At 35.4% G+C, this 24,092-nt stretch overlaps 1 protein-coding gene across 4 annotated transcripts in view; it reads left to right on the top strand.

Moving 5' to 3' along the window:
• The window catches only part of Togaram1 (TOG array regulator of axonemal microtubules 1), a 59,508-nt gene that overhangs the window by 7,814 nt on the left and 27,602 nt on the right, over nt 1–24,092 (top strand). For 3 of the 4 annotated variants that reach the window (XM_055595420.1, XM_055595422.1, XM_055595423.1), the window contains exons 2-9: nt 5,812–5,968; nt 7,504–7,638; nt 9,432–9,728; nt 10,977–11,239; nt 12,140–12,378; nt 15,303–15,400; nt 19,769–19,918; nt 21,259–21,354. In XM_055595420.1, coding sequence (XP_055451395.1) covers nt 5,812–5,968; nt 7,504–7,638; nt 9,432–9,728; nt 10,977–11,239; nt 12,140–12,378; nt 15,303–15,400; nt 19,769–19,918; nt 21,259–21,354 — 1,435 coding nt within the window. The remainder of the gene's footprint in view (nt 1–5,811; nt 5,969–7,503; nt 7,639–9,431; nt 9,729–10,976; nt 11,240–12,139; nt 12,379–15,302; nt 15,401–19,768; nt 19,919–21,258; nt 21,355–24,092) is intronic. The other variant, XM_055595421.1, reaches the window with a different exon arrangement.

The raw sequence follows: 24,092 nt of genomic DNA, 5'->3' as shown, positions 1-24,092 counted from the left end.
TGGGTCTGTCTTCTAAGTAAGAGTAATAGAAAATTGACACAATTTCTTATGCAAATGTTTAATAGAGTTGATGAACACAGCTGAGCCTGATGCTTTCTGTTTTGGAAGGTGATTTTCAAAGAATTTAGAGGTAGACCTAATCAAATTATCTGTTTCATCCTACTGTTGATGTGATTTATGTGCTTTTCTTACATTTCTGCTGTTAGAAATGTGTTCCTTCTATTTTTAGCTTAACTAAAAGCTTACCAGTTTTATGATCTTTTCAAAAAGCCAGCCTTTGGTTTTGTGAAGTGTCCGTCTTGATTTCCAGTTGTTATTTATTTCTGTGCTATTTTTATTACTTTTTCCTCTGCTTTTATTTTAACTTGTTTTCCTTGTTTACATTTTACTTATTTATTGGAGGGAGGTGGGTAGCATTTTTTGCCATAATACATGTATGGAAGTCATAGACAACTTGAGGGAATTGGTTCTCTCCTTGTGCCATGTGGGTTGTGGGATGAACTCTGGTCATCAGGTTTGGCTTCAGTGTCTTTACCTGATTAGCCATCTTGTTAGACCAACAACTTCAACTTTTTTTTTTTTGAATTTTATTTTTTTCTTATCAGTTACATTTTTTTAACTCTGTATCCCAGCCGTGTCCTGATCCCTCATTCCCTCCCAGTCCCTCCCTCCCTCCCTCATCTCCACCGTGCCACTTTCCAAGTCCCAACTTCAACTTTTAATAATGGAAACAATTTTGCCATTCCAGAAACATCTTTATCTAGTTTGAAATTTGTTTAAATTTTACTTAATATTTCTTCTTTGACTTACGTGTAATTTACAAGTGTATTGTTTAATTTCCAAGTACTGGAGTTGTTTTTGTTGTTTTTCTCTTTGTTGCTGATTTCTAGTTTAATGTCTTTGCAGTTTGATAACAGCTTTTGTATTGGCATATAGTTTTAAATTTCTAAATGTGTTTTGTGGTCTAGAATGTTGTCTCTTTCTGTTTGTGTGTACATGAGAGTGTGCTTGCTCAAGTGTGAGTATGTGGAGACCAGGAGATGACATTGAGTGCCTTCCTCTAGATGTCCACCTTGTGTTCTGGGGTGGGGTTTCTTATTGAACCTGGAGATCACAGATTCTTCAGGAAGCCTTAGGGATCAGCCTGGTTCTGTGCCATTCATTTCTCACTAGGGTTACAGACACTGCACCCAGCAGGGGATCCGGACATAGGTCCTCATGCTTGGGTAGCAGGTACTGCTTGCTCTCTCGTTACCCCACAATATTCTCTAGTGTTGATGATGAATGTGAATTTGAGAATACCTAATCTGTTGCTAGATCAAATTGCATATAGCTGTTCATTATGTCCAGTTCATTCTGTTTGTTGAGTTCAGTTGTCCTTTACATTTTTCTCTATATGGATCTGTCCATTTCTGATGATGAAGTCTCTAACTATAATAGTGGATCCATTTATTTCTCCTTGCAGTTCTGTTTGTATTTTCATTGTGTAACCTGACACTATATTGTTATTAAAATGATGATGCTTTCTTGGAGTATTGATCTCATTATTGTGTGGTACTCCTTTTATGGCTAATTTTTTGCTCTCAAGTTCACTTTGTCTGAAATTAACTCAGTCATGCCTGATTTCCTTTGTTTAATTTTTAATTTTATTTGTAGGAGTATTTTGCCTTTATGTATGTCTGTATATCAAATGCATACAGTGTTCCTGGAGCCAGAAGAAGGTGTTTTTGGATTCTCTGAGACTGGTATTTTAGACAGTTGTGAACTTCCAGGTATATGCTAGGAACCTAACCATTGTCCTCTAGAAGAGCAAGCTGCCGGTTCTCATACTGCTAAGTCAACTCTGCAGCCCCATGCCTGCTTTCTTTTTATTTATAATTAGCATGGTATTTCTTTATCTTTTTGCTTAATGTTTATCTATTTACTTAATGTGCAATTAAGGTTGCTTTCTTGTAGAAAATATATAAGATTAGCTTTTGCTTTTTGTTTTACTCAGACAACTCCTTTAAAAATGTTTTCATGTGTGAGTGTGGTATATACTGTGTGTGTATGTAGGAGGTATCTGCTATTCTGCTGTATGTGCTTCATTTCCTTCGGATAGGGTCTCTCTCTGAACCTGGAGTTAGACTGATAGCCAGCAGTCTTCAGAGATTCTCTTGTCTCTGACAGCACTGAGGTTATAGGCATAATATGTTCAGTCGTGCTCTGGTTTTCTTCCATCTCATTTTTGCTTGCTTGCTTGCTTGCTTTCTTAATGGAGGTTTGAACTCAGGATCTTTCGCTTTCACATCAAATGCTCTTAATTGTTGAGCTGTCTCCATAGCCCATCTTATGTTTTAATTGGTTTAGATTAAGCCATTAGCACTTAATATGATGAATTAGTATCTATCATTTTCTGTTTGTTGCTTATGTTTATTTCTGTCTTTAAAATTTTTTGTCTTTTGTAGATTTAATTGAGGATTTTTATGATTCTGTTTTCTCCTTTTTCATAGCCTATTAATTGTTCTTCTATTTTTCTCTTCATTTTGTAGTTGCCTTAGAGTTTGCAGTATGCATTTATATTTACACAAACAAAATAGATACATGAATACTATTGTTTTGAGTTGTTCTTCGAGCAATTAACAAGAAAAATAGGAGCTGAAGAGATGGTTCAATGCTTAAGAGCACTTGCTTCTTTCAGAAGACTTGGGGTTGGTTCCCAGCACCCACATAGTGGCTCACAACCATCTGTAATTCCAGTTCCAGGAGATCTGACACCCTCTTCTGGTCTCCCTGGGCACCACTCTCTCTCTCTCTCTCCCTGGGCACCACACTCTCTCTCTCTCTCTCACACACACACACACACACACACACACACACACACACACGATGTATTAGATACACATGCAGGCAAAACTCACACATATAAAATAAAAATTAAAAAGAAATTTTTAATATACCTTCATTTGTTGTTTCTCCAGGGCAATCTCTCTCTCTCTCTCTCTCTCTCTCTCTCTATCTATCTATCTATCTATCTATCTATCTCTGTCTCTTTCTCTGTCTGTCTTTGTTTCTCTCTTTTTGCTGTGTTTGTGTATATCAAGGACTTTGACCTACTTAATTTTCTTTTTATATGAAGACTTTTAACATTTGATGTAAGGTTGGAAATTTGCCTCAATTACTGTTTATGGATGCCTTTTTTTTCTTTATTTTTGTGGGTAATTTCCCAGGATTCAGATTTCTAGGTTGGTGGTATTTGGATTTCCCTTTTTATTATTGTCATTTTATTTCACTCACTTCCATGATTTCTGAGGGGTTAAGTGTAATTTTTACCGTTGGCTTTCTTCCCTTGTCTTCTGCATTGTTCTTTGTCTTTGATTTTCTATACCTGGAAAATGATATGCTAACACAGTTTCTGTGGCATTTATTTGCATTGGTATTCTTTAGTTTTCTGGATTTGTGGTTTGGTTTCAGACATTTAGGGACATCTTGATCATTATTGCCTTGAGTATTTTTCCAGTATACTCATTTTTCACATGTATGTTGCTTCTTTTACAGTTTTTCACAGTTTTTTCATATTCTCTCTACTTATTTTTCTAGTTTCCTTTTATTTTCTTTTAGTGCTTTTTTATTTTAAAAGTTCTTGTGCTGGGATCAAAGATGTGTACCACCACCACCTGGCTTAGAAGTGCCTATTGTTAGACTAAGCCATTAAAGCATATACTGAAGGCATTCTACTTAATCTTCCAATGTTTTTGATCTCATGCTTTCTTCACTTTCTCGCAGTTGCTAGATTTCAGCTTATATTAACCTGTTCTTGCATTTTGTCTGCTTTTTCTGGTATAAACTCTTACATTTTCTTTTTACTGTGGTTTTTGTAACTAGGTTTACTTTAGCTTTTGTTTGTTTGTTTTTGTATGCCTTGAAAATTTTGGTTGAGAGTTGACTACGATGTAGTAAAGAAAAACTAAGTGTGGTAAGTAGGTGTTAAAAGTGGATGAAGTGTTCTCTAGTCCAGTAAAACATTAAAAGAAAAAATTTCCTCTTTCCAGATATTTTTCTTTTTTTATTACTTGTTTTATTTTTTGATATTGTAATTACATAATTTCCCCTTTTCTTTTTTAATTTTTATTTTTTATATTAGTTACAGTTTATTTACTTTGTATCCCAGCTGTAGACTCCTCCCTCATTCCCTCCCGATCCCACCCACACTCCCACATCTCTTCCCTGCCCTTCTTGGGCAGAGTGCAGGGAATCATATGAAAGAAGCAGGAGTTAGTAAGACATGGAGGGGACAGGAGTGCCACAATGACTAAATATATCTGGGCACAGGGGTCTTTTATGAGACTGTTTCTCCAAGGACCATGCATGGATATAACCTAGAACTTCTGCCCAGATGTAGCCCATGGCAGCTTAGCATCCAAGGGGGTTTCCCTTATCATAAGGGGAACAGGACTGTTCCCTGATATGAACTCAGTACTCAGTGGCTGGCTCTTTGACCCTCCCCCTCCCCAGGGAGGAGCAGCCTTAGCAGGCCACAGAGGAAGACAATGCAGCCAGTCCTGATGAGACCTGGTAAACTAGAGTCAGATGGAAGGGGAGGAGGACCTTTCTTTCTAGATATTTTTCTTCACTGTTCAGTGTGAAATTATGATAGATTCCTGGAGGTAAACTCAGAGAATAGTGGAACTCCCCTGTGACTTGCTCCTGCCCCCCCGAGCTTTAACTTTCTCAGCTGCTGGTATTGAGCCACTAGCAATTTGTTAAATTAACAGTATTTTTCCCCTTGTCCTACCTCTGTCTGCCTCAGAGAAGTCAGACTTTCTGCTTAGAAGTTCCTCCTGTCAGTTGTAATTCCGAGTTATCTATTTGTTGAAATTTGGCTTTTAATGATTATAACTGATGGATCTAAAAAGAGTTTGCTTGAACTTACTTGTTTTGAATGGTGTTAGAATTTCTCATTTCCTTACACAGTGGAGTATAAATCAGATTCCTTCCCTCCATGCGTATATGTGCCTGTGTGTGCCTGTATGTGTGTGTGATATACTCGGGTTTTTGTTTGTTTGTTGCTAGTCAGGCTCCATGCTTATAAGCACATGCTCTATCACTGAGTCCATCTCTAGCCCCTAGTTAAGTGGTTGTAACTGGAGCCTGGTCGTAGCATACTTTACCTGTCTGTTGGTAGTAGTTATATTTGGGTGGCAGAGTGTTAGTAATGGCTTTACCTCTGTGAGGAAGAGTGAGATGCTTGTTTAATGATCTTCATTTGCTCATTGCTGAATGCTGAAAAAAACCTTAGAATAGAGCTTAGGCTACTGAGTCAGACATCTTTTTTCTTTCTTTCTTTTTTTTTTTTTTTTTTTACTTCATGTTTTCATTCTTTTTTTAAAAAGTTTTAAAAATTTATTTACTTTTTCATTTTACGTGCATTGGTATTTTGCCTGCGTGTATGTCTATGTGAGTGTCAGATATTGGAGTTACAGACAGGTGTGAGCTGCCATCTGAGTGCTAGCATTTAAACCCAGATTCTCTGTGCCTTTAACTGGTGAGCCTTCTTTCCATCCCCTTATTTCATCCTTTATCATTGGTTTTGCCTTCTCTCTAATTGCCAGATACATACTATAGAAAAGTAAGGGAGAAATTGAACTATAATAAAAGAAAGGGAAAAGTAGCATTTCTGTCTTGGTAGGAAAGTGCTGTTAGTGTGTTATAGTGAAAGAGTGTATTGCCTGCTCAGTTATGCTTTTCTATTATCTGAGTTTTGTAATTGGATCTAAATAAGTTATTACTAAGGAGGCTTAGCAAACATTTGCTAACTTACTGTCTTCTCAGTTTTCAGCTCATGACCTCATCCCATCTCCAAAATTAAAGCCCTCTCAAGGAATGCCAGTCAATGATGATTTATGTTTTAGCAAAAAAAGGTCATTAAGAAACTTATTTCAGAGTAGTCGGGATTTTAACTCAGATTCAATTCCTACATGTGGTGCTGGTAAGTAATGTTTTGGATAATAGCTGTGTTGAACTAAATTAAAACTTTCTCTAAACTTTATAATTCATTTTAGAGCTTGTAGAAAGTATATGTAATCTAAGAGGCATATCAAATTTAATACATTATTTTTATTTTTTTATCTATGTATTTATTTTGTTTTATATGTGACATGTAATATATATTAAATTATGTGTAAATAACAAAGCTTGGTTGGATAAAAAGCAGACATAATCGTGTCATGAGAGCATACGTCATCTCATTGCAGGCTGTTAGTAATCTAAGACCATGGTTACTTAATAAGCCATTACTATTTCTTGAGCATCTCTCCATGTCACTTTTCTTAATACTGGGGATGTAGTTTTCAAGAAAGGCATAACAATGCCAAAATGCCTTTATTTTATGCTGGATATGGTGGTGTACACCTTTAATGCTAGCATTGAGGAGGAAGAGACAGACAGATCTCTATAAGCTCCTGGCCAGCCTGGTCTACAAGGAGTGTTTCAGGCCAGTCAGGACTACACAGTGAGACCTGCTTCAACAACAAAACGAAACAAAACAAACAGATAAGCTTGACTTCTTGTTGAGCAGGGGGCAAATATTAAATCAGTTTAAGACATGGTAAATTAGATGGTGATACAGTTGCAGAACAGGACTATTTTAAACATTGACTAAAAGGCATTTATATTCAGGAGGGGAGTATTTGAAGCAAACTGGTAAATGTGAAGAGAGAAGTGATTTTTAGAGCAGAACGACTAAGCTAGGTGAATGAAATGAAGTATTCAAAGCTGAAAATGACAGAGATCGTGGAGGCCTCAGTTTAAGACCTCTTAGACTACCGAATGAACCTGTTTTATTCCGAGAAGAATTTTAAAGAAGTGCTATCATTTGCCCTATATCTTCTAGGCTCATTTGGGACATTATTTTTAAAATAGGTTAAAGTAATACCAAGGGCAAAAGAGGGAGAACTGATTGAGTTTCTTGTCATAGTACAGGCTAAGGTTTATGTAGTAAAAAGTGATTGGACTCTGATTACATGTCACAGGTAAAGTTGACATGATTAGCTGGTAGATTCCATACAGAGAGTAGGAAAAAGAAAGTGAAAAACAATGTAAGAACTTCTGCCAGAGAAATTGGAAAGCTGTTTAATTGGGTAATTGTAATAGAAAGCAGGTATTCATTTGGGTATGGTGGCATGATGCCTTCAATCTCAGCACTCGGGAGGCAGAGGAACTCACTGTGCAAACCAGGCTGGTCTTGAACTCACAGAGCTCTTCCTGCCCCTGCCTCTGTCTCCTGAGTGCTCTTTGAGCTGTGAAAGGCAGAATTCCTCTTATTTTCTTGTGTGTGTGTGTGTGTGTGGGGGGGGTGTATTTGGTTTCATAAAGGAAAGAACTAAGAAAAGGATAACATTTGTTATTAGAAAATCTGATTAGTCATAAGAGTCAAAGTCTAGAATATAATTACACCAACATTTATGACATGCATCTTCATAAAATAACATTTATTTTTCCCCTCCATGTCTTCTTCCTTCAAAGGTAATACTGCAACTCATCAGACAAATCTTCCTGGGAAATGTGGGCAACTTGGATTGTCACAGATAAGTAGTAAAGCAGGCAGTGTGGATTCTGACTTACAATTCCTGGGGACAACTAACGGCCATCAAGATAAAGGTATACATTCCACATTTACAAAGCAACACTTACAGTGTTACACTGGTATCATTATGACACTAGCTTACATACTAGTTTGTATAATAATAATAATGATAAAAATTTGTTAGAAATTTAATGGTTAATAATTTTTTTATAATTGTTAGTCTAAAATGTTAGACTTTTTAATCGTGATTTAAACGACTAAAGTTTATAAACGTGATGAAGGCTAACATGAATTGAAAATAATGTTAATTAAATAGTATTGTGTGCATGCAGCTATTTAAATATTAAAGCTATGTAGATTTTATTTTGTCTTTTTAGAAAAACTATAACTTCTTGATAGGTTGTTTGAGATAAGACAGGATATAAACTGGACATGGTAGCTTATGCCTATGATCCCAGCACTTGGGGTGAGGCAGGACAATTGCCACAACATAAAGTCTTGGCCAGTGTGGACTGCAGGGTGGGACCTCATATGTGTAGAGGTGTAAGCAGTAGTGAAAGTTGATCTGTTGATATCTTAGTAGAAGACTGCTTGCCTAGAACACACAGGTTCTGGGTTCCACAACAACCATTATTTAAACAAAAACAAAAACGAGGAAGAAAAGCTCTGCCTGCTTTGCATGCCCTTTAATTCCAGCACTTCTAGGAAGGTAGAGATAAGAAAATGAGAAAGTTCAAGGCCAGCATAAGCTATGTAGTGAGTTTGAAAGCAGCTTCACAATAAACAAAAACAAAAGATAGGACAAAATAATGCAGAGAAAAAGACAAGATGATAGAATGAAATCAAACCTTCCAATAATTGTCAGCAACATATATAGGAAAAACTTAGCACTTGAATTACAGTGATGGGGCTGGAGAGAGGGCTCAATGGTAAAGGACTTGCCTTGTAAGCATGAGGACCTTTAATCTTAATGTCTAGCACCCATGTAAATGCCAGGTCCAGGAATGTGTACCTGCAGTGCCAGTGTTGGCAGGGCAGAGAAGGGTGATTCCTCTGTTTGACTACTGGCTTTTGCTGCCAGACTGTTTCAGCCCCAGTCCAAAAATGAGGTGGAGAGCAGTTGAAGACCACAGTTGATATGTATATGTCAGTTTGCACACACACATATGCATGGACTAAGTAAATAAATAAATAAGTACAGCCAGATGTTTTTTTTCTCTGAAATGCTGCCAGTCAGATGTTTTTTTTTTCCTCTGAAATGCTACTCTTTATTTATTTATTTATTTATTTATTTATTTATTTATTTATTTATTTATTTATTTATTTATTTGTTTTTAGTGTGTGAGGGGCAATATGGAGTGGGAATACAGCGCTGTGGTAGATAATTTGCTTACCGTAAAAGACTCTGGTAAATACTAAATGCCACACATTTAAAAACTCATTATTTAAAAAAATATATCAAAAGTAAGTTGGGAGAAGATAGTGGAAAAGGTATAGTAGACATGTGCCTAAAGAATAAAGATGTTGATATGGAAATATATCCACCAAAATTATAAAGAGAAGAATGATTCATTAAAAATACTCTTAACGTATGTACTTGATATAAATGCATATATATGCTTACACATGTACAATTAATAAAATTACAAGGAGAAAATAACTTTACAAATGTAGAGGAAATTTTTAATAGGATAAGAAAGCTTTGGATTTGAAGATATGAAGTGTTTGTGGTTAAATTAATTAGTTCTTTGCCTGACACCATACAAAAACATAAATTTATATGGGGGATCTGAATATCAAAGGGGAAGTCTCTGAACTCTAAGATGATGTGTGTATGTAAATAATACTTCTCTTTGTTTTGTTACAGTATATACTAGCCTTAATTTTGGCAATAAGACACAGCAAACATTTGGTAGTCAATCAGAACGAACTTCTTCATACTCTGGCTCAAGTGCAAGCCCAGGACCCTTTATCCTTCCATCCTATCCTCTCTCATCACCTAGAAGTAGTCCAAAGCACGCGTCTCCTCTTTCTATATCTCCTAAGAAATCTCAAGATAATTCCATTAGTTTCTCAAATTCTTGGCCTCTTAAAAGCTTTGAAGGACTATCAAAGCCAATTCCGCAGAAAAAGCCTGTCAACCAGAAATCATCTGACTCTACAGGTAGGAACAATGCTTTGTTTAAGTTTATTTATGTTGGAATTAATGCTTTGAAGCCTGGCTAATTATATATTTTTCTCTGGCCTACAAATATTTAGGAAAGTATTTAACAATGTATTTAATACACCAAATAAATAGTATAAAATTTATTTGAAATGGCCATTTCTTTACTTATATTGCCAATTTAAGAAGCTTTTTCAGAGCTGCTGTTAGTGGCGTCTTTAATCCTAACACTTAGGGAGGCAGAGGCAGGAGGATCACTGTGAGTTTGAGGCTACTCTGGTCTACAAAGCAAGTCCAGGACACAGAGAATAGCCTTGAAAAACAAACAAGCAAACAAAACAAAGGAAGCTTTTTCTTTTTCAGAACGAGGAAAATAACAATTCTTCATAGTAGAAAGGAACATGTTGCTTAAGGGCCTGCTGGCAGGTTGTTAACATTGCAAACTAGGTCTATTAAAAGGCTTTCCCTGTATCCTACATGCTCTTCTATCCTCAGCCTCTAGGATAATATGTTCTGCTCTTAAGCTGCCTACAAAACTAGACTTCAGGTTGTAACCAGGAGCTTGGTGCCTTCCTACCCAGCCTGTAGGAAAGTATTCTCTCCACGCTGACCTTCATACCCTTTTATTAATTTCTTAGTTTTCTATATCAGATCAAATATCATATTGGAACTAAGACTTTGGTTTGTGGGAGTAGAGCTCTTGATCTTAGTATATGTAAAGTGTTGAGTTGGATCCCTAGAATCTCAGAAGTGTGTTCAGCTTGTTCTACCCAGTTCCCACTGCTGCCTCACTACCAGTCGCTGAAATATTGCTTGTATGATTTCACCAAACCGAAAGATAGACTTTCTGGCTTATTTTGGACTTTATCATTAACAAATATTAGTCATGAAAACTGAAAATATAGCTTAGTATATAGTATTTTATGTAATATGAAGAAATTTCAGGGGCTAGAGAGATGGCTCAGAGATTAAGAGCACTGGCTGTTTTTCTAAAGGTCCTGAGTTCAATACCCAGCAACCACGTGGTAGCTCATAAACATCTGTAATGAGATCTGGTACTCGCTTCTGGCCTACTGGCTCACATGCAGATGCTTTTATTCCATCTTATTTTACAATATAGTCTGTTTCTAATATAAGATAGTGTACTTTTAAATTTTAAAATACTGTAGTGTAAATACTTAATGACTCAAACTTAGTTCCTCTGAAAATAAGAGAAATAAAATATAGATTTTTTTTTTTTATATGCAGGAGAAAGTTCTCAAGAAAAAACTACTCCAGTTCAACTTACACCTGCCTTGGTGAGATCACCTTCTTCCCGAAGAGGACTAAATGGAGCAAAACCTGTCCCTCCCATACCAAGGGGAATAAGCCTTTTGCCTGATAAAGCTGACTTAAGTACAGTGGGACACAAAAAGAAACAGCCTGATGATATTTGGAAAAATGAAAAGGATAGTCTGACAATTGATCTTTCAGAATTGAATTTCAGAGATAAAGATTTGGATCAAGAAGAGGTGAGAACTAAAAATCATTTTTAATCATTAATAAATTCCCCTGGGTGGTGGTGGTGCATGCCTTTAACCCCAGCACTTAGGAGGTAGAAGCAGGTAGATCTCTGTGAGTTTGAGTCCAGCCTGGTCTACAAAGTAAGTTTCAGAATACCTGCAGCTACACAGAGAGACCTTGTAGAAAGAAAGAAAGAAAGAAAGAAAGAAAGAAAGAAAGAAAGAAAGAAAGGAAGGAAGGAAGGAAGGAAGGAAGGAAGGAAGGAAGGAAGGAAGGAAGGAAGGAAGGAAGGAAGGAAGGAAGGAAGGAAAGAAGAAAAATCCTTTTAATATTCTGTAATGTCATTGCTGTATAAGGGGGAAAAATGGTACTTTTTAATACCATAACAATTTTTCTTATTAATGAAAATAATTCATGTTGAGGGCTGGCAGTGTAGCTCACTTGTAGCTTAGTTTAGAAGTTCCATACATTGATGCTTACTCCTTGTTGCAGGTCTAGAACGTCTAAGGAGCTGTAACAGCTGATTAGCTTCTCTCACTTGTAATCTGTGATTTCTACTTTGAGTCACTGATTAATTGAATTTGTAAAATACATTCAGTCATTTTGTACTTTGCCAAGAGTGTCATGGTTAATAGAAGCAGGGTGTTGTCTTTACAGCTACTCACGTCATTATAGGTTATTACCCAAGCCATGGAATCTGATCTTTATTCTATGCAGGTATTAGCATCCATTTTATCTGTTAGATGGATGATTAGCTAGTTTGGCAAAGTTACTGGAGTTCAAAAATCTAAGGATAGCTCATATATATATATATATATATATATATATATATATATATATATATATACACATACATACATATATATGTATATAAGAATTTAATCTCATGAGTTTTGTTTTGTTTTTAGATGCAGAGCTCTCTTAGGTCCCTTCGTAATAGTGCAGCTAAGAAAAGAGCAAAACTGAGTGGCAGCAGCAGCACCTCTGATGTTGACAGTCCTGACTCTGCCATGAAGCTTGAGCTGGCCATTGACTCCCCGTCTCGATCTTCCTCTCCAAATATCAGCTCTTACAGTGAAAGTGGAGTTTACAGCCAAGAATCATTGACCTCTTCTCTTTCTACAACTCCCCAGGGGAAGAGAATAATGTATTTTATTTTCTGACATGTTGATATTCCCCTATAATATGTGATTTAGACATTTAACACTATATCTGGAAAAGACGTAAAGTCATTTAATCTTTAGTTCTTAAATTGTTTAAATATGCTCGATATGGTGGCACATGCCTTTAATCCTAGCACTGGGGAGGCAGAGGCAGGCTGATCTCTCTGAGTTTGAGTCTAGCCCAGTTATATAGCAAACTCCAGGCTAGCTAGGACTATATAGTAAGACCCTGTTTCAAAAAAACAAAACAAAAGGAAACAGTTTTAAAACCTTTAAATTATACTGTGGAAGTTTACACATGGTACCTTGCTTTTAGTGGAGTAAGTTTAGAAAGATAGTATGACTCTAACTGCAACTTAGAGCTATAATAATTTATGGTATGGTCCTTGTATCAAATGTCCAACTTGTTTTCCTAAGATTTATTTTAATATTCTTTGTCCCTTAACTTTTTTCTGGATCACTCTCTTTATCTTCATTTTTAACTCAGCACAAGTTCACTCTAGCTTATGGGTAAGCTCTGCCCAGCTGTTGCTCTACTTTTTTTCCCCCCATTATCTTATAAAGCTTGGGACTACATACTTGTAGCTCATGTAGCCCAGTGAGGAGTCAGTCTGCCTACATCAATAGTGCTGGGATTCAAGTCCTGGCTACGTTACCCCAACTTTTCCAGAAAGCCTTTACTCTGAAAAAGTGACCTTACCCTGGATTATGGGCATTTCTGTGACCTTGTAGAAATAATTGAAATAATTCTCCATTTACTTGGGACTGAAAGTTAACAGTAGAATTGCTATGGTATGGATAGATAGGTGAATATTTAAAGAATTGCTAAACAGTTTTTCTAAATGCTGATATAATTTTTTATTCCTGTTGGTAATGTGAAAGTTATGACTGTTACTCATTTTTGCTAAAATTTGAAGATATCAGTCTTTTTTTTTTTTTTAAATTTGTTATCTTTTGGCTTTATTTGGATCCTTGTTAATAGACAACTATCAAAATTAAATTTTTGAAATTTAAAATTATCTTCAATTTAATGAATTTAATAAAGCCTTTCACAAATAGAAGTAGAGACTGCCTAATTAAAGGGGAGGTGATGTTTTATATCACCAATCATAGAATTAAACTGAATTTTATGTTCCATTTTATGAATTTATTTTATTCTTTGGTTTTCATCTTTACATTTTAGCTTAAACTGTAACTTATACTCCGAAACCTTTTATTCCTGGAAAGTCCTTCATTATTTTCTACCTACATAGAGTATTGGAATATATTTTCATAATGGATCTAGAATGACTTTAACAAAGTAACAGCTTACAGTGAGCATTAATCTATATCTATCTATCTATGTCATGTGTAGTATATATGTATATATTCCTTTTTAGACCTAATGTTCTTCCTTGATCTTCTATGAAGATGGAATTTTTTGTTGTAACTGTACAGTTTTAACAATGTTAAAAATTTGAAACCAATTGGGAAGAGAAGTTTATTTTGTATTTGTAACATTTAGAATTATGTAGTTCCCTTTTTGTCCCTCAGATGTATTTTCTTCAAGTATAGAACTCTTTTAGATGAGAATTAACATTTCCTTTAATGAAGTTAAGATTTTTACGTTTGAGGTTCACTGCTTTGGAATCCATTTATTTGGGGGAATGTGGATGATCCTGCAAATGGAGCGGGGCCTTGCAGACAACAAGCATGGTATCTCTGACTGACATTATGTGCAGTCCTTTCATGGGTGTTTTGTTTTGTTTTGTTTGAAATGGTTTGGCCAAGGTGTCCAGGTTCCTATATAGTTAGTCTAGGATGGCCTTACTCTTGGAATTCACCTGCCTCAGCGTCCTGAGTATAGAATAATTATTCTTAACCAACTTGTATCTTGCCTCAAGAGTGATGAGCAGAGACTATCACTACCTCCTGAGACAAGCTCTCTCTCAGTGGGCTGAAAGGGAAAGAGTGTTGTGTTAGAAACCATCTTTTAAAATGAAGATTTTTCTTTCATCCAAGTAAATATAATTGTACATTTCTAGAGAAATGGCTCTTTCAAAAGCTTCAAAATGAGCCATTGAGATGGCTCTCAGGGTAAAGGAGCTTATCACCAAGCCTGATGACCCGAGTTTGAGTTCCAGGACCCACATGGTGGAAGGAAAGAAATAATTCCTGACCACCTCATGTACACTTTTGCACACATGCGCTCACATACACATATATATGTCTATACACTTATGTATACAAAAATATATATTAAAATTTTTAATTACTTAAAGTTGATTTCTTACTAAGGCCAGTGATAACTAGCTAGTAAATTGTGTTGCTTTATAAAATCTGTCATTAATGTATTACAACATTTACTGGATTTCTTTGCATTCAAATTTAATATTTTTTAATGATGAAGGCTTGCTTTCTTTGTTAAGCGAGGCCTATGGGCCTTTATTCTATCTGGATGGAAGAGCAAAGAATGGTTTTAAGAAATCGGCATTTACAATACTCAATTTGTTGCCGCTGTTCATAATACAGCCCACTATGTATTTCTGTTTATAAAATGGTAGCTTACATGTGTATAATACTTTAGGATATGATTTGGATCTGCTTTCTTTATGCTTCAGGCAGTAAAAAGTACTTTTAGCTGGACAAGGCATGGTGGTAGACAGATTTAACCCCATCACTCGGGAGGCGGAGGCAAACGTATCTCTATGAGTCTTTATAGTGACAGCCAAAACCACCTAGTGATACTTAGTCTCAAAATCAAAACAAAATGACGCCCACAAACAACAACAAAATATTTTTAGCCATATTTTTGTTCTTGTTTGCATAGTTACCTTGTATTTTAATGAGTTAATGAAAAGAATAAATGATAAATGATATGAGTATTACACAGTGCTGAATATTTATTGAAATTACTTTGTTTTATTAGGTCAGACATATTTCCAACATTTGGATCAAAACCTTGTTCAACAAGACTTTCTTCTGCAAAGAAAATCTCCCATGCTGCTGAGCAGAGCTCCAGTACAGGTATTATGTGTTTTGTAAATACGCGTTATAAAGAATGTGATTGTTTATAATATAAAAAATGATAGCAAATGCATCTTAGGTTTAGTTTTTGTACTTACAAATTTATAACTAATCATAACTCATTAAAAAACCATTCTAATGCTAGTAAACATGGCTTTAGTTTGGAAAGAAATAACATTTACTTAACTCAGTCATTGATTTCACTATGCCAGACTTCTCTAAGAGATATTTTGATTAAATTTGTTTGGATTGAAATTTTTCAGTGTTTTGAGAGCTCACTTAGTAATTATAATATACAACATAGTTTGAGAATACCAGGTATCACAGATGACAAAAAAATATATTTATCTAGTTTCTACTTGCTGATGCTAGTTAACTATTATTTGTTTACAAGTACATGAACTAAGTATGTTTGTATGCCTGATATTAGAGCTTTTTGAACACGAGAGTCTTAAGTTTATGTCACTTTCAGAAAATACCTTTAGACATTAGTAATAATTTAAAAAATATTTACACTCTAGTTTGTTTAAAGCTGAACCTGGATAAGACTTTTTTTCATGGTGAGTAAAACTATATTGAGTTGTGGCAAAATTATAGCAAGCTGAGCTATATTTTCATATGATTTCAACATGAAAGTACTAACAACTTGAAGACTTAGTTTGTGTTATAATTGCGTATACATGATAAGATAATGAAATGTCTGGTTTTAGATATGTCCTAGATTCATCCTTTCTAATCCCATTACCACAGCTTTCTTTCTCAATTCCTCATTTCTTACCCGATTAGCCTGCTCACCTGTATAGTTTGTCTGTTTCACTCATAATCCACTGCCCAATAGAAAGCTGACTATAGTGGCCATCCTTTAATAATCTGGCTCCTGCTGACCTTTCCAACTTCATTTTTTTTCTCTTCTTTATTGTGTTTTGGTTCTCTCAGACTGTGGTTAGACCACTTTCTATCCTTGAGCATTTGCAGTTTTTTTTTTTGTTTTGTTTTGTTTTGTTTTGTTTTTGTGGATAAAATCTATACCCATCTCACCCTCTGCCTTAGATCCTTTTTCTATGTCACAGACAGTATTGATAACTACCTTTTTTTTTTTTTTTGGTTACTGTTACATGTTTTAAAATGTTGCTGCAGGTAAGTTTTTTGCATGTTTGTTTGTTTTTCTTGTATTGGGATTGAATATAGGGCTGTATTGATGCTAGGCAAGCCCTCTATATAAATGGCACATGCTTATTTATGGTACTCTAGTTACATATTTTTCTTTAACTCTCATTCTTTTTAGTATTATTATTTCAAGTAGTCTCTATGTAACACTGACTGGGCTGGAACTGACAGTAACCTTCCCTCAGCCTTCTGAATGTTGAGATTGCAAGCATGTGCCACTGAGTCCAGGTAACCCTCAGATTCTTGGTTTCTAGTGGTTGTTATCCTCAATTACCTGCCAAGTGCCTGTCATAATCTTGAATACTTGACTTAGATGAATGTGCTTGGCTTTCTGGCTTGCAAAAGTTAGTATTAGACATTGAGACAGATATTCAACATACAGAGCCATTATTTATTAGCTTTAGAGTGTTAAAGACCACCACTAGAATTCCAAATTGATACATAATAGTCACACCATGTACAAATTAACCACTTTGAAACTGTTTGTCAATCTAATAATAAAGACCTGGAGAAGGGTAGTGAAGACTTAAGCATATAGCATATATAAAGTACCTAATGGACTTTCACTAGTATATATGATTAAAGGGAGGGAGATAAAGAAATTCTGAAACTAATTCTTTAATTCTTAATACTGACCATCCTAACATATCTATTTATTATTTTAAATATATTTGTACAGGATTGAAGAGGCAGCTGATTGCTATATTGAATTTAGTTGTAAAAGCAACTCTTTGAGTTTACTTTTGGATTGGGAAAACAATTGACTTAAAGACTGGATTTGAGTTCTTTTCTGCTGCTACTTTTATGAATTTAGAAGTTATTTATATTTTTAGCAGTGATTGATCTAATAATACCTACCTCTAAATGTAATACTTTGCTTTTTCCAAACTTAATAAATATTTGTTAATTTCCATGCATTCCTAATCTTTGGATGTAAATAGGTTCTGGGGCCACATCTCATACCCAGTGACCTTGTGTTTATGATGAGAAATCTGGCCTCTTATCAAATCTTGGGGATTTCTAGTGACAAACTTGAGAACCACCACTGTTGTTACTGGGTTTTCTGTAAGATGCTCTTGATTAAATTTAACATTCTATTAAACTATTAAATTGACAATGTTCAGGGCCATTTTAATTTGTCTGCTTTGTTAGCAGTAAGCACATGATTCCTACAAAAGTCCTTTTATTTATTGTAAAACATGAAAAAAATGATCAGAATAGAGATTATGTGATTTAAATACAGAAATGGTATAAAAATGATAAAGACCTCATGCCTTTACCACAAATGTTTCCAGTAAACATTTCCTCATATATTTTGTATCTGTTACTGTAAATAATACTGAATTTTCTAAATGATTTTTCTGTACTGTTAGTGTCAAATATTAGTATATACATTTCCACCTAAAGCCAGTATCTTTCACCAGTATCCAATATCTAAATTAACTGTTAAAACTCAATTTTAAAATATAGCGGTTCCTTCTGGAAGGTCATTATTGTCTGAAAGGAGGTTTTACCTTTAGTTTTTTTGAGAGAAGTTCTCTCTCTTGTAGCCAGATGGTCTTGACTTACAGTGTAAGGATAGCCTTGAACATCTGATCCTCCAGGCTTTACTGTTCACAAGTGCTCAGATTGCGTATGCCACCATGCCAGTCCTGTGTGGTACTGAGGATATAATCTAGTGCTGTGTTTGTGTAAACACTTACGTGAAATATTTCTTTAAACTTTGTGAACTTAGCTGAAACCTCTTATCTACTGTTCTTGCTAGCCCAGCTTCCAACATCCAGCACTTTTCCAACTATTTTGTTTTCATTATAGTATTTCATTACTAATGATTCATTTTACTTTATGTGCATTGATGTTTTGCCTACATGTATATCTGTGTGAGGGTGTCAGATCCCCTGGAACTGGAGTTACAAACAATTGTCACTGCCATGTTGCTGCTTGGAACTGAACCCAGGTCTTTTGGAAGAACACCCGGTACTCTTAACTGCTGAGAGCACTTTGCCACTTAACTATCTCTCCAGCTCCAAGTATTACATTATTTAAAAATGAATTCTGTTTATTTTGGAACTATGTATAAAAATGTTCAGTTGATGCAAATATATTAAATAGTAATTTTTATTTAGTCAACATTTTGTAGCTCCAGTAGTAGTAAAGTAATAGAGTAGTATGGACAATTTAAACATTCATATGTGGAGTAAATTATATATATATATATATATATATATATATATATATATATTAGTGTTACACTTTATTATTTTATTAGAGATATAATACTATTTAAGTATTTGCAATATCCTAGGCAGTATATTAAGTTTTGTTTTGTTTTGTTTTTCAGTGTGAGGGAATGTAAAACAAGGTCTCACTGAATTGACTAGGCTGGCCTTAAACACTTCATACAGTATATGCTGGCCTCAAAATAACAGTGCTCCTCCTCCCTCAACCTCCCAGTCAGTAGGACTTTTTATGCACATGCTACTATGCCTAGCTTCCTGTTTCCTGCATTTAACTCATATGACAGTTCTGGGCATGTTTCCTACTCCTCTTCCCGTTTTACAAACATTAAAAGGCTTACTAGTATCTCAGCAGTTAATTGGCAGGACAGAAACCTACAGTCTGCTGAGCATGATTCCAGGCAAAGAATTCTAAATCACGTCAAGTGTCTACATCATTAGCCAGACCAGGAAACACTGATCACATGGGAGCAGAAGAGAAAGGAGTAAAAGATCAAAGGCCCCCTTAAGCCACTGCTTTAACATTTGGAATTTTTTCTTTTCTTTTTTTTTTTTTTTTTTGTGAAAAGTTAAGGATGTTACTTATTAATTTAATCAATTAAATTCTTAATTTGTTTTTTGTAGCCCCGGTTGTCCTTGAGCTTTTTCTGTAGCCTAGGCTGACCTCAGACTTGTGATCCTCCCATCTCTAATTCTTGGATGCTAGGCTTACAGGTATGCGCCACTACATCAAGTTTAACATAGTTATTTCATTAACTCTTTCAAACATTACATTTTTATTTCATTGAAAGTTACATAGTTTAAAATATGGTAAAACTTTAAAAATTACTAATATTATAATTTCTAATATTATATTACTGATATTTTCAAAAGAGTAGCTACCAAAATAGATTTAGAGGAGAGAAACATACCTATTGTAAATATTATCTAAATTATTCAAATAAATATGTATTTTATTTTATAGGGATTACAACATCCAGTGTAAGCATAATTGGTCAACGTATGAACTATGGGTTTGGATGTGGTGATTTTGAAGATGATAGGTCACATGACATTTCACCTAGTGCTTTAAAAATGCAAAATAAGGAACACCCAAGACATAAGCATACAAAAGGTTTGTAAATTTCATGACAAATTAATTTTTAGTATGCAAAATATCTAAGTCAGAATCTTCTCTAAGCATACCAAGAAAAAAATTACTAAGAATTCTTTAAGGTTTTCAACTTAACATTCTACTGAAAGGTTATTTCTTAAATAAATTTTTAGGTTTAATGTCTATGCTCTTGTCTGAAGGAGCCAATGCAAAACACTAAACATTAGTTAAAACTAGGAATCCATACTGGGCTTTACGCCGAGAACATGCACAGGTACATACATGGCAACAGATTCTCTTATAAGACATTTCATCACTCAGGTATAATGAGAACAGTCATGTGGGTAAGTTATTTATGTAGGCAGTAACCATGCAGCCAAGATGTGGCACAGGGATGTCCTTCCTTCTGCTAGCTATGACTTCTCTAACTATACACTATTTGCTCTCTCTGTCACTCTCCATTCTAGCTCTATCACTAGCCACTGCTAGCTGTTCTATTTTAAAACTTAGTAATGAACAGTGCTTCAGGTGAGTGCTTTGTCCATTTCCTGAGTTCTTCTGTGGTAGCCGCACTTAAAGCAGTTTCCTTAGCCAGCACAGTTCTTCCTACTTGTTGTTTCTGCATTTGGGAGCTTGGTAGGGGGTTTCCTTGAGTTTAAGGCCAGCCTGGGCTACATCATAGGTTCCAATAAGTAAAGAGCAACATTTTTTTGGGGGGGAATGTGACAACTGTAGACCTGTAAGATCAACATTTGAGCTGATCATGGTGGTGAATACCTAGAGTCTCAGAACACAGGAGATAGAGGCAGAGTACTTGTACATTTGAGGCTACTCTGGGCTACATAGCCAGACCCTGCCTCAAAAAAGACAAAAAGGAAAAGAGGAGGGACCCCTGTACTTCATTATTTTCATTATTTCTGATCAGCTTAAATCACGGATGGAGAGGTGGTCAGCAATGTTAGGATGTGCTCGTGAGTGTGGAAGTAACACAATTTAAGTAGCTTAGAAAAGTACAGTTTTTGCTTTGAGCTTGACCTACTGTGTTTTGGGTGTGAAATTTTTCTTCCACTTTGACTGCTTAGCTCTCTGATGATCACTTTACGATTATATGATTGTATGTTTCTCTTGTCTTCTACCCTGGCCTACTGTAAACTTCTTAAGGGAAGGAAGGTTTCATTATGTTGTTGTGTGTGGTGGTAGCTAGTGTATAGTGGCTATTCTGGTGTAAATATTCATTGAATTAATTGATTTGTATTTTTTGAAATAAAATTTTCATTTTAAAAGGCTACATAATATCTTAAAATATACTACAATGAGTTTTTAAATGTGCCTCTTTTCCTTTTTTATGTTATTTTTTTTAGGATTTACAAGGTCATCAAATCTACAGCAGATTTCTAGTTTTGACTTCACATCTACAAATTCCTTTTCAGAAGACTCAGTAGTAATTGTCGGAAAAGGTATCTTAAAGTTGTCTAGCCTTTTAACTTGTGCATTCTCTACATATAAGCAAAACTTGTCAATATTAACTTTAAATAATTAAATAATTAAAAATGAATGCTTAAGTTCAGGCCTTTATTTTTGGCCTTTGGTGAAACTATGGGGCATTCATGTTAGTAACTTTCAAAAAGAAGTTAATACTTAAATCAAACAGTTTTAACATAACATGATAATTTTATTATAGTTTAAAGTCAAATAGTCTTTATCAGTGTAATAATATAACTTATTATAGATTATTATATATTATCATATATGTCATAGCTAACAACATAATTTATATAATTTATTATTTCTCATGATAAATGAAAATGAACCCTTGTTACAGTTTAGAGATACAAGAGAAACTTGAAATAGGATAATTACTTTATATATTATTTTCTTTTTCTTAAAATAGATGCTGTCTTAGTTACTTTTCTCATGACTGTATCCAGATACCTTACAAAAAGCAACTTAAGGGATGAGGAATTTAATTTTGCCTGTGATGTAAAGGAATATGGTGCATTGTGGTGGGAAAGTCATTAATGGCAGTAGTGTAGCTGGTCAGTGCATCAGCAGTAAGGAGAAGAGACATAAATGCCTGTGCTCAGCTCACTTTCTGCTTTCTATTCAGTATAGGACTCTAACCCATTCAACTTGAGGGTACATCATCCCTCAGAAACTTCTCTGTAAATCCCCTCACTGACAAACTAGAGGTGTTGTTTCCAGGGTGATACGAATTTCAGTCAAGCAGATTTACTGTCACAAGTCTCTACCCCTTGTCAGTTTGACATTCATATACATCACTTTAAATCATAATACTCTAGCTTTGGCCCCATAGATTCATGATCATCTCATAATATAAAATATATTTACTCCAACTTCAAAAGGTCTCATAGTCCAACCATTAAAAAGTCTAGAATCTCTCCTGAGAGTGAAGGCAGTGTTGAAGCATGAAGCCCAGTAAGATAAAATAAATTATAAAGTAAGGTAAAAACCAAGTTGCATACTTCAGTATAGAGTGGCACAAAGTAAACCTGCCCATTTCAAAAAGGAATAAAGCCAAGGAAAGATGGGATCAAAGCAAGAGAGAAACTCAACAGAACTGGCACCACACTGTGCACCTGTGTGTCTGACATCTCTGGCTTGTGATCAAAGTATCTGGTCAGTTGGCTTTGAGTAGCTCTGTCCTTCCAGCTCTACACCTGCAGCACATTGTCTTCTTCTTGAGCCTGCTTCACTCTGCATGACATCCGATGGTACTGGGATCTCTTAACATTCTAGAGTCTTCTTTATAAATTAGGCTTCATCTTCATAGCTTGTCCAACAGTATCTTTTGCTGTGAGGAACTGACTTGGGAGAAGAAAGGGTTTATATGGCTTACAGGTTACAGTCGGTCGTGAAGGAAAGCCACGGCAGTACCTTAAGGCAGATACTGAAACAGAGGCTGGAAGATACCATTCCATCATTGTAGGAGGCATTACAGCAAGTGGAAGGCATGGTGGAAGGAGCAGGAAGCAGAGAGAGCAAACTGGAAGTAGTTTGAGGCTATGAATGTGCAAAGCTGCCCCTCCAAGTGACATACTTTTCCAGCAAGGCTATCCCTCCAAAACGTTCTCAAATATCATCACCAAGTATTCAAATGCATGAGACTGGTGGACACAGTTTCATTCAGTAGCCTCTCAAGGACCTCCTTACATGTTAATTTGTTCTTGTCATACATTGTCTGGACTCAGTAATTTTCTGGAACTTTGACATAAGTTTCCATGGCCTTTTAACTCTTAGTTTTTGCTACATGCAAATTGCCATGTGGCTTTTCTGCCCACTTCTGTTGCCAGCTTGAGTTGTAATATTTGTATATCAGTAGGCAGTGTTTCATACTTCTGTCTTGTTGTGTGTGCAGTCAGGAAACAGTGAGGTGGTCCTCCTAAGTTTCTTTTTTTAGCTGAAATACTAAGATATACAGCAAAGAATACATCTTTTTGTTCAGTATTATGAAACAGAATTTGTTGGAAATAATTTGCTTAATAATCTCACTACAGACCATCCTAAAATTACTTCTAGACTGTCCTTGAAGATTTACTGTCTGTGATTTCAATTTCTGTTATGTCTTGGACAGTGTTCTGTTACTGAGAAGAGACATGATGACCAAGGCAACTCTTTGCTGAAAACATTTAATTGGGGCTTGCTTACAGTTTCAGAGATTTAGGCCATTGTCCTCATGGCAGCAGGAGTCATGGCAGCATACAGACAGACACTGTACTAGAGAAGTAGCTGAGTTCTACATCCTAATCCACAGGCAGCAGGAAGAGAAAGACTCTGTTTGGCATGGGCTTATGAAACCTCAAAGCCCACCCTCAGTGACATATTTCCTCCAGCAAGACCAGAGTTCCTAATCTTTTCAGATAGTGACCAAGCATTTAAATTTATAATTCTGTGGGGACCATTCTTATTCAAACCATTACATCTTATATCCATGACATTTTCTTTTTTGTCCAGCTTTCCATATAAATGTATCTACCTCAGGATTTTTGCTTTCCTTTCTTCCTTGTGTATCTAAACAAACCCCAGTTCAAAGTTGTGTTTTTAGAAATCACAGCAGTGTTCCTATGATTCTTCCCATGAACCTCACTTAAATATGCTAGCTAGCTAGCTGTCTGTCTGTCTGTCTGTCTTATCTATCTATCTATCTATCTATCTATCTATCTATCTATCTATCTAT

This window comes from Psammomys obesus, unplaced genomic scaffold, assembly GCF_907164565.1.
Source record: "Psammomys obesus unplaced genomic scaffold, mPsaObe1.curated_primary_1811, whole genome shotgun sequence".
Classification (NCBI taxonomy): domain Eukaryota; kingdom Metazoa; phylum Chordata; class Mammalia; order Rodentia; family Muridae; genus Psammomys; species Psammomys obesus.
This window is presented reverse-complemented; position numbering and strand designations above follow the sequence as displayed.